The 15,985-nt window shown below is 41.8% G+C and overlaps 1 protein-coding gene across 1 annotated transcript in view; it reads left to right on the top strand.

Moving 5' to 3' along the window:
* The window catches only part of FMO1 (flavin containing dimethylaniline monoxygenase 1), a 38,879-nt gene extending 35,956 nt beyond the window's left edge, over window positions 1-2,923 (top strand). Inside the window, exons 8-9 of the mRNA XM_052653758.1 lie at window positions 332-404; window positions 2,187-2,923. Coding sequence (XP_052509718.1) covers window positions 332-404; window positions 2,187-2,529 — 416 coding nt within the window. The 3' untranslated portion in view covers window positions 2,530-2,923. The remainder of the gene's footprint in view (window positions 1-331; window positions 405-2,186) is intronic.
* Window positions 2,924-15,985: the final 13,062 nt, after the last annotated feature.

The following is a 15,985-nucleotide window of genomic DNA, read 5'->3' on the forward strand; positions in this document are numbered from 1 at the left end:
GATCAAAAAATATCAGCTGCTATTCTGACTGAATCAACTGGTTCAATTAACATTTTAACATTTTAAAAGCTCAATCAACTGAATGACAAATTCAGCCAAGCCAGTTGTGAGGTTCTGCAACATCAAATAAGTAGTGAGGGGATTTGATTCTTGTCTCTTCAACTGGTGGCATAATCACCAGGAGTTAACATTACTCTGCTGACATTTCTGCCAAAAGAATAGATGACTAGCTGGGTACTAGAAATAAAAGATGCGCAGTAGTAAAGCAGCTTTGCCTGCTAAATAAGCACTGAAGTTACATTGCATTTTTGTTTATTTGTTTGCTTTATAGGTGTGATTAAGTTACCACCATCAAGCATAATGATCGAGGAAGTTAATGAAAGGAAAAAAAACAAGCCCAGTGGGTAAGTTAAATGCTATGCATTCTTTTTGAATCATAACTAAAACCGGTAAAGCAAGAGCAAAGAATGGTGCGAGTTACACTGGAGAAAAAAGAAGGGGCTAGGACTCAAAAGAGGGGAAAAAAGACTAAGCTAGCCTGTTTAAGGAAAGAAAGGAAAAGGAAACTGAGGTTTTACTGTCCTAAACCATCACTTTAGACCATGGTCATCTAGCACGACTTGGAGACATGGAGTTTATATTCTAAACCAAATGTAATTAATCCTCATCTACCAGATATTACTCTATACTTCTATCCATAATCAGGAGGCAAACTGTTGTGTTTATCCACTCTGACACCAAAGGGTCTGCTCATTCACTCATTTCAGCAAATCTATGTTCAGCTCTCCTGTTTTTATTCAGACGGCCACTCTAGAACAGGAGTCAAAACAGGGCCAATGGACCAAATCGGCCAACCACCTATTTTCCTATTTTAAATCATTGGAAAGAAGATTTTATGATATGTGCAAATTATGTACAATTCAGATCACTGTGGCCATAAGTAAAGCTTTATTAGCACACAGCCCCACTCAAGTTTGGGCTTCCCTGGTGGCTCACTGGTAAAGAATCTGCCTGCCATTATGGAAGACACAGGTTTGATCCCTGGGTGGGGAAGATCCCCTGGAGAAGGAAATGGCCACCCACTCCAGAATTCTTGTCTGGGAAATCCAATGGACAGAGGAGCCTGGCAGGTAGTCCATCGGGTTACAAAGAGTCAGACACTCTTTGTCAGACACTCTTTGACTGACTGAGCAGACTCAATTTACGTATTGTTTAAGACTGTTTTCGTGTTAGGACAGTAAAGTTGACCAGCTGAGGTAGAGACTGTAACATGGCCCTCGTAAACCTTAAGTATTTAGCATCTAGTCTTCTGCAGAAAAACTTTGTCGGCCCTTCTCCAGAGAGAGGTCTCCACTTGTGCTCCGCTTTTTGGCTACCACGAAGGGCCAGGACAGTGGAAGGCAGATGGCCAGCTAGGGGGGACTCTTGCTTTCCCCAACTCCTAATCCTAAAGCACCTCTGATTTTCTCTGTTTTACTGTTTACGTTTCAGACTTTGACATATATTTTTCACTTGGGAAAAAGAAGGGGTTTGTAGCCGAGAAAAAAGTCTTAAAATCACTGCATTTTCTCCTTCATATATATTTCCAAACTTCAAATGTTGTTGTATCCTTGTCAAAGTCCTAAATCCCAAAATTATAAAAGCACTTTCAGTGTCTCCCAACCTGGGATATGATTTGGTCTCCATTATGCAATTCTAGTATAACATAAATCACTAATTAGAACTACATGAAGCAAAAGCTTTTGTCACTTTGGTCAGTCAAGGGATTAATTAATTAAGGATTAATACCAGCATTACACAGAATTTCACCCTACTGAGTTTTGTGATTTTTCACATTATACAAATCAAGCAATAATTGAGTTTCAGGAAGATGTAGAAATAGTAAAATTATGTAAAACCTTTTTTTCTAGAAATTGCTTATCATTTGACAATAGGACTAAAGTAATACTAGATTCATTATCAGCATTTGACGAACCATGTGTACAGAGTGTTTTTTCAAAGGATCTGTCTTGTATTTAAACAATACCATGAGACCATTAGACAGCTATGGGCATGGAGGGAAGAATAGAGAAACCAGTTCAAATTGTGTAGCCTCATTGTTTACTTCTGGCACTTTTACTTGTTCTACGGTTACCATTACTTAATCTTCTTGTTTTCCCCTTTATCCCAATCTTCCTTTTATAAAGGTTTGGCTTGTATTACTGCAAAGCTTTGGAAACCGATTATATCACATATGTAGATGAACTCCTGACCGCTATCAATGCAAAGCCCAACTTGTTCTCTCTGCTCCTGACGGATCCACGCCTGGCTTTGGCCATCTTCTTTGGCCCATGCACACCATACCAGTTCCGTTTGACTGGTCCAGGGAAATGGGAAGGAGCCCGAAATGCTATCATGACCCAGTGGGACCGAACATTCAAGGCCACCAAAACTCGAATTGTACAAGAATCCCCATCTCTCTTTGCAAGCTTACTTAAACTCTTCAGCTTTCTAGCTTTGCTTGTGGCCATTTTCCTGATTTTCCTATAAATAAAAAATTACCTAAATAAACTATCAAATGCACAGAGTAGATGGACAGCAATCTGGTTCCCCCACTGCAACAGCTTTGCCTTCATGACTATAATATATATCTGAGCAATGAAAGCCACCCCTTCCCCTTCCCTGGCTGGCTCGAGGGCCCACTAGTATTCCTGAGTGTCTCCCAGCTCCACCTGCTTCTAACGCTATAGAAAGATAACCAAGATTTCTGTGCATTTGAAGGATGCTGGAAGGTTCAAGGTTCATTTTAGAGGAGAGAACTGCCTCAGACACCACTCTGAGCAATTAGACCTCTTTCCTATGTTCATAGATCTCAGTTAAAACTCAGTATTTCATGAAAGAAATACTAAATGGTTGTACTAAAATGGCACGCTTATGGTATCAGCTGATTAAAAATAAAAAGAAAGAAAAAGCCTAGAATTATTTTTGAGTGGTCTTTAATTCTCTTTTTGAGAGTTGGGGAAAAGAGAGAAGGGGATGAGAAGTCCATTAATAAAGACCATAAAAGGATGGGAGGTGTCAACGACTTGGTTGGAGTGTTTCTAAAGGAATGTACCAGCCTAGAAGTCCCCATCCCCCTAGAATGCACTCTTCAACCAAACAGAGTCTCCAGCTGACATAAGAACAAACCCAATCAGATCTATTCCACAGAAAGCAACCACCTCCACCACCCACTCTTGGAACCGGCCTCCAGCACCCAAAGGAAAAACACCTTCCACTCACATACACCTTTATAACTCTGCTTAAAGAGGCAAACGGCTGCCTCTTCTATGAGTCAACCAAATCCAGTTGGAAAAGACAGAGCTGAGACGTCTTTAACAGAGAGATAATAGAAGAAAAGCTAGCAAAAGAAGAGCAAAGGCAAACACCATGTCAAAAGCAGTTTTTGACCAAGCTATACCAACCCTGGATCCTCTCTCACAGTTAAACATCTGAGAATGTGACTCAGCCAGAAAAGGTGTTGCCTTCGCATCATCTCACTGAGGGGCTTAGATGGCAAACTTCACCTCACAGAGAGGCCCATGGTTTGCACACTTGAGGAAATTCAAAACCTACAGAATCAGGAAGTTGTGTAGGTAAGAAAAGATCTAGTTTGTGGCTCTTCCACTCTGGTCTGCTCTTGCAGCTCCTCTTCTTTGTTCCATTTTTTAACACTTCTAACCTATTTCACTTCTTAACATATGTGATATTGTGATATGTAATAACAACTGTATATTTGGTCTTCCTCATTTCCAGCACAGAACTCCTAAGACTCTTGAAATCTCCTAAGCAATGAGAACATAAAGATATCTTTTGTTAATGAGGTGACTTTTGGAAAACACCTAAAGATGGGGGCCAATCACCAGAAGAACCATACATGTGATTAGAGGATTGGAACTTTCCTTCCCACCCCTTTGATCTGTGGGGAGGGGAGAGGCAGGCTGGAGGCTGAATCAATAACCAATGGTTAGTGACTTAATCAATCATGTCTATGTAATGAAACCTCTGTAAAAACCAAAAAGGATGAGGTTCAGAGAGCTTCTGAGTTGGTGAACACACAGAGATTCAGGCAGAGTGGTGCCCTTGAGAGGACATAGAAATTCCATTCCCTTCCCACCTATCTTGCCCTGTGTTTCTCTTCTATCTGGCTATTCCTAAATTATATCATCCTTTTATAATAAACTAGTAATCTAGTAAATAGAATGCTTCTCTGAGTTCTGGGAGCCAAACTAGTTCACAAAAGCACTGATTATTTTAGCAAATTGGTTGAACCCAATTAGGGCCTCATTGAAACTTCCTACCTACAACTGGTTCTCAGACACACAGGTGACAACCTGGGCTCATGACTGACATCTGAAGAGAAAGCGATCTTGTAGGACCAAGCCTTTAATGTGTAGAACCTGATACTATCTCTAGGTAGATAGTGTCAGAATCGAGTTCAACTGTAGGAAACCCAGCTGGTCTCCAAGAACTGCTCAATGGTGTGGAGGGAAACCCACACACACACATTGGAATTGGAAGCAGAGCATTTAATATAGGAACTCATAGCGAAAAATTGCTCTGCTGAATATAATAGAAATGACTTTGGGAAATGCTTTTCTCTCCTGTGAAGCAGAGCTGACACTTTAGCATTCCTCATAAAGTTGGCTGGGAAAGTTGGGTACCCAGGATGAAGCATGGCAAGGTAAACTATCCAGGCAACCATGGGGCAAACTATGGGAACACAAGCTGGAGCCTGAATCTAATCTCATCTGCTGCACACACTGTGCCAAGAGACTGAATACCCAAATAGATTATTGCCAAACCATCTACAACAATAGAACTCTGACCCATAACCTCTGCAACAATCAGATTAGAACATTCAGGACCAAGACTTTGTCAATAAGTGCCAGCTTCTCTAACTCTTGCCCTAGTTCCAACTCAGGAACAACAAAGAAAATCAAATATAATCCCCAAACACAGGCACATGTGATGCCTTGCTTCTCATTAACCCACCTCTGTTGGAGATTATGAGTGAAATGACACAAAACAAGACACACACACACAAGAGACAGATGATACACACACTCTGGCCAGAGGAACAGAACTGCGCAAACTATTTGTGCTTTATTATTATAAAGCCCCCTTGGCAGAATTCCACACTGCATGAATAAGCCTTTTCAGTACAGCGCAGGTGCATACATGTTATCGTACAGCAAGAGGGAGTGAAATTTCGGCCTACTGCAGAGTCTGTCCAGAGCCCTCATCACAAGAAGGAAATGTTCCCTCGTTTGCAAGGAACCATTAGTCTCAAGGCTGTGTCCGTCTCCTTGGCAGAACATCTTGTTTGTAAGCAGCACATAGAGGGGCTTTATAATAATAAAGCGCAAATAGTTTGCGCAGTTCTGTTTCTCCGGCTGGAGTGTGTGTATCGTCTGTCTCTTGTGTGTGTGTGTCTTGTTTTGTGTCATTTCACTCGTAAACCCCAACACACCTCCACCTTTCCCATGCTAACAATCTCCAATAAGAGTATGTCTGAATCCCTCCCATTTTCTAATTTTTTTAAAAAAATTCCCCTTCCTGCCTCTGAATCTCTGCTAAATGTAATGACGGTAGCTGAGTTTCTTACTATGGCAAGCTCTGTCTTCATGGGGAGGTCAGTACTACACAATTTACCAAGAAACAGACAAGGAAATATCAGTTGATTACTCCAAGGTTGTTGTTGTTTGTGGTTTAGTTGCTAAGTCTTGTCCAGCTCTTTTGCAACCCCCTGGACTGTAGCCTGCCAGGCTCCTTTGTCTATGAGATTTCCCAGGCAAGAACACCCAAGTGGGTTGCCATTTCCTTCTCCAGGGGATCTTCCCAACCCAGGGATTGAACCCATATATCCTACATTGGCAGGCGGATTCTTTACCACTGAGTCACCTGGGAAGCCCCTAGTCCAAGGCAACAGAGCTAATAAGTGGCTGAGTGAAGACATGGATCTGCAAAACATACATCCAGGGATCTTCTTAACTCCAGCAATTAAGCCTGTGGTTTCCAATGTACAAATGACTTCAGAATTCTTAATAGTGATAACATGAAAGTCATATTACAAGGATATTGCTCCATGAAAGCATCCATATGTCTCCCTTTCTCACTCTGCCTGAGTATGTGTACAGACCTGCCTCTCTGTCCAAGCACATCTGCCCTGCTGTGTCTTGGATTTTGCAGCTAATTTCCTCCACGTAGACCACTATGTTTCTGAATCTCCACATGCATCTTTTTCACTGTTCATCCCTCCCTCTTCTTCTCTGACCATGACTATTCTAGACCTATTCTGTGGCCATAGTGTAGAACAAGTTCAATAGGAAGAAGGGGTCTCATTCCCCACCTTGGAATTAGTCCATAAATCATACTGGGAAACAGCTCAATTATAGTTATACAGAGTTTCCAAACAAGTCTCAGAATCAAAATTAGATAACCTTGAAAGGAGTGCTCTTGACAATGCTTACTCATTTATTCAACTGTGAAAGAAGAAAACAAATATTTATTGAGTACTGTTTATTTTTAAACTGTGAAATTCTACATCAGTTCAGTTTAGTCACTCAGTCATGTCCAACTCTTTGCAACCCCATGGGCTTTCCTGTCCATCACCAACTCCTGGAGCTTACTCAAACTCATGTCCATCAAGTCAGTGATGCCATCCAACCATCTCATCCTCTGTTGTCCCTTTCACCTCCTGCCTTCAATATTTCCCAGCATCAGGGTCTTTTCAAGTGAGTCAGTTCTTCACATCAGGTGGCCAAAGTACTGGAACTTCAGCTTCAGCATCAGTCCTTCCAACGAATATTCAGGACTGATTTCCTTTAGGATAGAGTGGTTGAATCTCCTTGCAGTCCGAGGGACTCTCAAGAGTCTTCACCAACACCACAGTTCAAAAGCATCAGTTCTTCAGTTCAGTTCAGTCACTCAGTCGTGCCCAACTCTTAGTGACCCCATGAACTGCAGCATGCCAGGCCTCCCTGTCCATCACCAACTCCTGGAGTCCACACAAACCCATGTCCATTGAGTCAGTGATGCCATCCAACCATCTCATCCTCTGTCGTCCCCTTCTCCTCCTGCCCTCAATCCCTCCCAACATCAGGGTCTTTTCCAATGAGTCAGCTCTTCGCATCAGGTGGCCAAAGTATTGGAGTTTCAGCTTCAACATCAGTCCTTCTTATGAACACCCAGAACTGATCTCCTTTAGGATGGGCTGGTTGGATCTCCTTGCAGTCCAAGGGACGCTCAAGAGTCTTCTCCAACACCACAGTTCAAAAGCTCAGCTTTCTTTATAGTCCAACTCTCACATCCATACATGACCAATGGAAAAACCATAGCCTTGACTAGATGGACCTCTGTTGACAAAGTGATGTCTCTGCTTTTTAATATACTGTCTAGGTTGGTCATAGCTTTCCTTCCAAGGAGTAAGCATCTTTTAATTTCATGGCTGCAGTCACCATCCGCAGTGATTTTGGAGCCCCCCAAAATTCTACATAATTGCCAATTTAATTCTACATAATTACCTATTGAAATACATTTTTTTCAATTACTGATTGAAATACAACCCAGGCATAAAAACAAATGAATTTAGTTACTGTTGCCCTAATAGTCCAGGAGCGAGCAAGGAGAATGAAGACATAACACGAAATCTGGTGCAATGGGTCAGGGGACCTGTAGCTTCTATTAGACTGATGTGCAGAGTCCACTCTGATTCCAGCTTTTATTCCTAATTGCTGACTACAAGATTTTCTCAGAACTTCTCTTTCTCAAGATGCATGCTGTGCTGTTGATCACCTACTCCTAAGTGTCCTGGACTACACTGACAGAGTCCAGATCTGCTTGTGTTTACCCCAGGCCGTTCCCTCCTGGGCTAGTCTTGGGAACAATTAGAAAGCAGACAGTGTTCATGTCTGGCAGCAACCCGGTGTTCCAGCGCCCGTGCTTTCAGGACCCTAGTCATACTCCCTTCTGGATCTGGCCTTGGGGTTTGCAGCAAGGCGATTATCCTTAAGAAAAACATGAAAGATAATCATTAACATAATCTCTTAATATATGCTGTTTTGCCAGGTGCTATTTCTGTGAAATTTCTCAAGGCTGTGAAAGTACATTATTAGGAATTCCCACTATAAGTTAGGTCCCAGAAACCTACCAAAAGGGAAAACATATTAAACACTTTGGCCTCCAGCACATCCTTTAAATCAGAAAGACTGGTAAGGCATTTCAACTCAAGGGTAATTTTACATTGTCAGAAATTCTTTTTAGTGTATACAAATAGTACCCCCTACTGCACTTATCTTTTTTTTACTGTCCAACACTCCAGATCTTTTAATACACCCCGCTGTAGGGGCTGCTTAGAGAACTGAAATTAGTGCAGAAGTCCTGCCATTTACTAGCTGTGTGAACCTGAGCAAGCAATGTACTTTTCTGAAGTTACAGTTTTCTTTCCTATTGCATAGAAGTTGTAACACATCCTACACTGTAGAGTCTCATAAGGATTAAACAGTGTAATCCACCATTCCAGAAAGAATGAAGAGATGGAGTCAAAGCAAAAACAACACACAGTTGTGGATGTGACTGATGATAGAAGCAAAGTCTGATGCTGTGAAGAGCAATATTGCATAAGAATGTGGAATGTTAGGTCCATGAATCAAGGCAAATTGTAACCAGTCAAACAGGAGATGGCAAGAGTGACATCGACATTTTAGGAATCAGTGAACTACAATGGACTGGAATAGGTGAATTTAACTCAGATGACCATTATATCTACTACCGTGGGCAAGAATCCCTTAAAAGAAATGGAGTAGCCATCATAGTCAACAAAAGAGTCCGAAATGCAGTACTTGAATGCAATCTCAAAAACAACAGAATGATCTCTGTCGGTTTCCAAGGCAAGCCATTCAATATCACAGTAATCCAAGTCTATGACCCAACCAATAATGCTGAAGAAGCTGAAGTTGAACAGTTCTATGAAGACCTATAAGACCTTCTAGAACTAACACCCCCAAAAGATGTCCTTTTTATTATAGGGGACTGGAATGCAAAAGTAGGAAGTCAAGAAACACCTGGAATAACAGGCAAATTTGGCTTTGGAGTACAGAATGAAGCAGGGCAAAGGCTAATAGAGTTTTGCCAAGAGAATGCATTGGTCACAGCAAACACCCTCTTCCAACAACACAAGAGAAGATTCTACACATGGACTTTACCAGATGGTCAACACTGAAATCAGATTGATTATATTCTTTGCAGCCAAAGATGGAGAAGCTCTATACAGTCAGCAAAAACAATACTGGGAGCTGACTGTGGCTCAGATCATGAACTCCTTATTGCCAAATTCAGACTTAAATTGAACAAAGTGGGGAAAACCACTAGACCATTCAGGTATAACCTAAATCAAATCCCTTACACTTATACAGTAGAAGTGACAAATAGATTCAAGGGATTAGATCTGATAGACAGAGTGCCTGATGAACTATGGATGGAGGTTCGTGACATTGTACAGGAGGCAGGGATCAAGACCATCCCCAAGAAAAAGAATGCAAAAAGGCAAAATGGTTGTCTGAGGAGTCCTTACAAACCGCTATGAAAAGAAGAGAAGTGAAAGGCAAAGGAGCAAAGGAAAGATATAAGCATCTGAATGCAGAGTTCCAAAGAATAGCAAGAAGAGATAAGAAAGCCTTCTTCCGTGACCAATGCAAAGAAATAGAGCTTATTTACTGTACCTAACGTACAGTAAATACTCACACAAAGGTAACTATTATTAAACTCACAGACTCTGTTCCTTATCTTCCCCCTTTCCTCACTGCCTAGTTCAGGCCCATTTCATTTCCTGTCTAGGTTACTGATTCCTGTTCCATTGGTCCCCCTGGCCCCATCTCCCCATGCCCTACCATAGAATAATGTGAGGGTCTCCCCATTCCCTGTAGTGATCTTTGTAAGAGGATATCAATTAAAGAACTTCTGTGTTCTCCCAGTCCTAGTGAAAGTCGCTCTGTCGTGTCCGCCTCTTTGTGACCCCATGGACTGTAGCCCACCAGGCTCCTCTGTCCATGGGATTTCCCAGGCAAGATTACTGGAGTGGGTAGCCATTCCCTTCTCCAGGGGATCTTCCCAACCCAGGGACTGAACCCAGGTTTCCTGCATTGCAGGCAGATTCTTTACCATCTGAGGTACCAGGGAAGCCCAGTCTTAGTGCCCACTCCCAATCACTGACAGTTTCACATGAAAACTGTGACAACTGAGAAAAACAACACCCTCCACAGTTGTCCTGTCCTTAACACGATATATCATTATTTTAAAACAGTCTCTAACTTCAGAGCATTTTGATTTTTTAAAAAAGTCTACACTTGGTCCTTTCTTTAAAAAAAAAAAAAACTTGCTAGATAATTAAAAATAGATATCAAAATTTTAGGGCAAAAGGGAAAATATAATGAGACAACTAGCTTGTATCAATAGGATAAGACTACTGAGCACATTTTCCTACAGAGTAAAAGTTATACTATCTAACTATGTCATATTTTTATTTTTGACATCTGTTTTCATGGAAGTGCCAGCAGACTTATAAAGAGTGTAACTATGATCAGTCATAGCTGCTGCTGCTGCTGCTGCTAAGTCGCTTCAGTCGTGTCCAACTCTGTGCGACCCCATAGATGGCAGCCCACCAGGCTCTCCCATCCCTGGGATTCTTCAGGCAAGAACACTGGAGTGGGTTACCATTTCCTTCTCCAATGCATGAAAGTGAAAAGTGAAAGTCAACTTGCTCAGTCGTGTCCGACTCTTAGCGACCCCATGGACTGCAGCCTACCAGGCTCCTCCATCCATGGGATTTTTCTCAGTCATAGCTAGATTAGTAAATAGTGAAGGAGCAAGAACAGTATGTGAATGGAGAAAGAAACTAAGCCTCGGATTTTCCTGGTGGCTCAGTGGATAAAAATCTGCCTGCCAATGCAGGGATCACAGGTTCACTCCCTGCTCCAGGAAGATTCCATGTGCCCCAGAGAAACTAAATCCACAAGCCACCACTACCGAGCCTGCACACCTAGAGCCTGAGCTCCACAACAACAGAAGCTACTGCAATGAGAAGTCCATGCACCTTTGCTGTGTCCAGCACAGCAGCTAGGGATTGAAAGTGGTCAACGCACAGTATAGGAAAAAGAAACTAGTGACAGAATTAAAGTTTTAAAGATGGGACCGAGCGACTCAAGACCTCTTGGGTCAAGAGCCCTGTTCCTCAGAGCCACATCACTTTTACTTAGTGTCTTGGCAAGCAGAAAGCGTCTGTTGTGTTACGATGAAGTCAGCAGTTACGATGATGTCCCCAGTCAGGACTCCCATTTTATTAATTACTTTAAACTATCTTTGTTATTTTCTTGTACAAGGGCTATCACCTAGCTGTAGGTCATAGGCCCGCAATGCCTTGGGGAAACATCTTAGTGTGTGCACAGGCAGTGTTCTGAACTGGTGCTGACCTGGTGTTCCAAGGTCCACACTATGTTCTTCCTTAGCTTAGCAGGGCATGACCACTTCAACTGATCAACCCAATGTACTTTTATTTGGGTTATGCTCTATTGCTATTAATTTTGCTTTTATTCTGTTCCCATGGTGATTTTCTCATGGCTTAGCCAGAGCAACAGGCGGCTATTAACCCCTGTGCACCACAACAAAGAGTAGCCCCTGCTCATCACAACCAGAGAAAGCTCACACAACAAAAGCAACAAAGACCCACACAGCCAAAAATAAAAGAATAAAATAAAATAAATTTTAAAAGAATCTAAGCCTCAACATCAGCAGAGGAGGATACATCACCAAAATTCTCTCCTGTAAAAGCTATCCTACAAAATCTAGACAAAAGGAGACATCTCAGAACATTAGAGGAGGGTGGTGATTGTGAAATGTTAATGATATTAAACATAGGTTGGGGCAACTTGGTAGTGTTTACAAAATGTTAAATGCACATATTCTTTGGCACAGCAATGATTCATCTTAGACTCTATCTATAGAAATGGTCATGTGTACAAAGACGTTTAGTGCATTGCTTGTAACAATGACAAAGAGAGATAGTGTCAACAGTGGAGTGGTTAAATAAATTGGGGTGCATCCTAACTGCAAGAAACAGAAACTCAACTCCAACCGGCATAACAAGAAAACATCATGGCTCATCTAACTGGAATCCAGAGGTAACGTGGGCTTTGCAAACCAGTGGCTCTAGTGCCATTTCTCCACAGTTTCCTTGGCTTTGCCCTTCTGCCTTTACTCAGCTCATCCTCAGCATGCTAAGAAAACAGCTGCTGCAATTCCAGACTACAACCTGAAGAAAAAGAGAGAATTGCCTCCAGAATTCCTTCAGAAGCAGAATATGGCAGACAGCAACTTGTACTTTAAAAGTCTGTTTACCTCTTCTTCCTGGTCACATGGCTGCCTAACTAAGGACAACATTTCCCTGTCTTTCTTGCAGCTGGTATGGCCATGTGATCATTTTCTTGTGAATGGAAATTATGTGTGTGGTTTCTCCTTCAATTACTTAAAAGGGAATTGCTTACTCTGGACTTCCTTACTCTCTCCTTTCTGAGAACTGTATCATGGTCATGGCAGCAACCCAGTTTCAACCATGCAAAGGCCTCAGAGATGACAGAATAACAAGAGTGACCCAGGCAAGAAAGCTGCCTTACCAGCCTAGAGTGGGCAAATGGTTGCATGGCAGACAAATAAAATGTCTTATTTGTTCCATTGTATTTAAGAGTCTCTGCTACATCAGCTTCCCTTTGCACTATAGAAACAAATTAAAATCTCCAGTGCATCTCTCCTCATGTTTCAAGTCCTCACATATAAACTGCATCAAAGCCTCCTTCTAATCATGTGCTAGGGGGATGGGATTCTCCTTTGGTTAAAAGACCCACACACAGAGCTGGGGATGAGGTCAGCTGTCTCCAAGAGGCTCAGAGCAGCATGGAGAAGCTGTGAATCAACCTCTGACTCAACGTCTCTCTCTTTCCTGTGACGCCTGTCATAATTCTCAGTGATTTCAAAATCAGATATACCATCCTTCCACATCATGTCCAGTCAGCTCCTTAACCTAGCTCCCTCCAACAATCTTATCCTCCACCTGTCTCAATCACCTATTACTATACCTGGAGGCATGCTAAGTCACTTCAGTCTTTGCGACCCTATGGACTACAGTCTGCTAGGCTCCTCTGTCCATGGGATTCTCCAGGCAAGAATACTGGAGGAGTTGCCGTGCCCTCCTCCAGGGGATCTTCCCAACCCAGGGATTGAAACTGCTGGTTCAGCTGCAGCTCCTGCACTGCAGGCAGATTCTTTACCACTGAGCCACCAGGGAGGCCCACATAGTACTATGTTCATATGCCAAACCAGTGCTGTCCAATTGCATTTTCTGCCATGATGGAAAAATTCAATTTTCACTCTTTAGTGCAGTAGCCACTAGCCACGTGTGCCTGTTAAGCACTTGAAATATGGCTAGTGCCAAAGAAAAATGAATTTTTAACTTAATGTTGATTTATATGTAAATTTAGAAAGCTATAGGCTTCCTTGGTGTCTCAAACAGTGAAGAATCTGCCTGCAATGCAGGCGACCTGGGTTCGATCCCTGGGTCAGGAAGATCCCCTGGAGAAGGGAATGGCAGCCTACCCCAGTATTCTTGCCTGGAGAATTCCATGAACAGTGGAGCCTAGTGGGCTATAGTCCATGGAGCTGCAAAGAGTTGGACACAACTGCATGATTAACATTTGCAGAAATTAGGAACACACTTAGAAAGCTATATATGGCTAGTGGCTATTGTATTAGACAGTGCTGGTCTTGACTATACTATTCTCAACAAGTGTAATTTTCCACAATCTGAATTACAAACATCCCACTCTCCACCAACATCATTGTATTCTTCTGGTTTACTCTCCTAATGTGATATTCCCTTAAAACTCCTGGGACTTCCAATCCAAACATTCCACCATCTTTCACTGTCCAGCCTCTGTTTATTTTCTCATCTCCTTCATTACCCAGTTTAGAGTTCATGATTCTATAACATCACATTTGCATACTTAAAAGGGAATTGCTTACTCTGGACTTCCTTAGTCTCTCCTTTCTGAGAGCTGTATCGTGGTCATGGCAGCAAGCCAGTTTCAATCATGCAAAGTCCTCAAAGATGACAGAATAACAAGAGTGACTCAGGCCAGAAAGCCACCTTACCAGCTCCACTGTCTCCTTCTCAGCTCCATTGTCTTCTCTCATTCATTCACACTCGCATGGCAGGACTCGAACTCTGGCCAAAATCCAACTCTTCTCTGAGCACTTCATCTTAGATAGAGGAAAAATGTTCAGCTTCCTAACTGATCACTCTTCAACTCCTGCCTATCCTACCGCCCCCTAAACCCTGGTAGATTTCTTTAATTCCTTCACTTCTCAATCTCATGTCCTAGATGACTATTTTATATCATCTGCTCTTACCACAAATCTCTACCACTTCCTTCTCATCTCACTCTCAGAGAAAAAATAGTAGCAATTAGCAGATAACTTTGACAGATTTCCACCAACTTCTCTCCCAAATTGTTGAGTTTTCCTCTCTACTTGGTTATTTGCCACAGTACATAAACATGCCTTACTATTCCTGATTTTAAAAACCCTCCCAAACCACTCAACTCTTTCAGCAAACACTTTTATACATCAGAGGGCTTCCCTGGTGGCTCTGCTGCTGCTACTGCTAAGTCGCTTCAGTCGTGTCCAACTCTGTGCGACCCCATAGACGGCAGCCCACCAGGCTCCCCCATCCCTGGGATTCTCCAGGCAAGAATACTTGAGTGGGTTGCCACTTCCTTCTCCAATGCATGAAAGTGAAAAGTGAAAGGAAGTCGCTCAGTCAAACTATGGTAAAGAATCTGCCTGGAATGCATAAGACCCAGGTTTGATCCCTGGGTCGGGAAGATCCCTTGAACAAGGGAATGGCTACCCACTCCAATATTCTTGCCTGGAGAATTCCATGGACAGAGGAGCCTGGCAGGCTACAGTCCATGGGATCACAAAGAGTCAGACACAACTGAGTGACTAACAGGAAAAAAAAAAAATGATCTGATTTATGATTTAGAAAGATAGTTCTGAAGAACAGTTTGTAGGAGAGCAAGTGGAAGTAAGAAAACTAAGTAAAAGGCTATTTTAGGAGATTAGTTCCAGTAGTAGCAAACTCGATAATGTTGATCATTCTTAAACTAGACCCTTTGGAGGATGGAAAACTGTTATGGAATAGGACAAACTAAAGATATATAACAGTTAAACATAACTTATAAACTTTGACTGACTCTTTAATCAGGAGAAATATAACCATAAAGAGTGGTATATGGTTCAATGTATACAAGTCAATTAATGTGATATATCACATTAACAAAATGAAGGATAAAAATCACATGATCACCTTAACAGATAAAGAAAAATCATTTGACAAAATTCAACAGTTTCATGATTAAAACTCTCAACAAACTAGATGTAGAAGGAATTTACTTCAACATAGTAAAGGTCATATATAACAAGTCCACAGCTAACATCATGCTCAGTTATGAAAAACAAGACAAGAATGTTCACTCTTGCCACTTAGATTCAATGTTCTAGCTGGAGCAATTAAACAACAAAAATAAAGTATTCAAATCATAAAGGAAGAAGTAAGTTATCTCTGTTTGCAAATGACATGATTTGCATATAGAAAACCTTTAAATACTCCGCAAAAAAAAGTTAGAACTATTAATAATAAACAGAGCAATAGTGATTAGAACAGTATGATACTAGCATGAAGACAGACATACAGAGGAATGTAACAGAATAGACAGCCCAGAAATAAACCCACATATATCTAGTTAGTAGATCTTCGATAAAACTGCCAAGATCACAGAAAGGGTAAAGGACAGTCTCTTCAACAGATGGTGCTGGGAAAATTGGATATTCACGTGCTAATAAAACTGGACCATTCTCT

Source organism: Budorcas taxicolor, chromosome 16, assembly GCF_023091745.1.
Source record: "Budorcas taxicolor isolate Tak-1 chromosome 16, Takin1.1, whole genome shotgun sequence".
Taxonomy (NCBI): Eukaryota; Metazoa; Chordata; class Mammalia; order Artiodactyla; family Bovidae; genus Budorcas; species Budorcas taxicolor.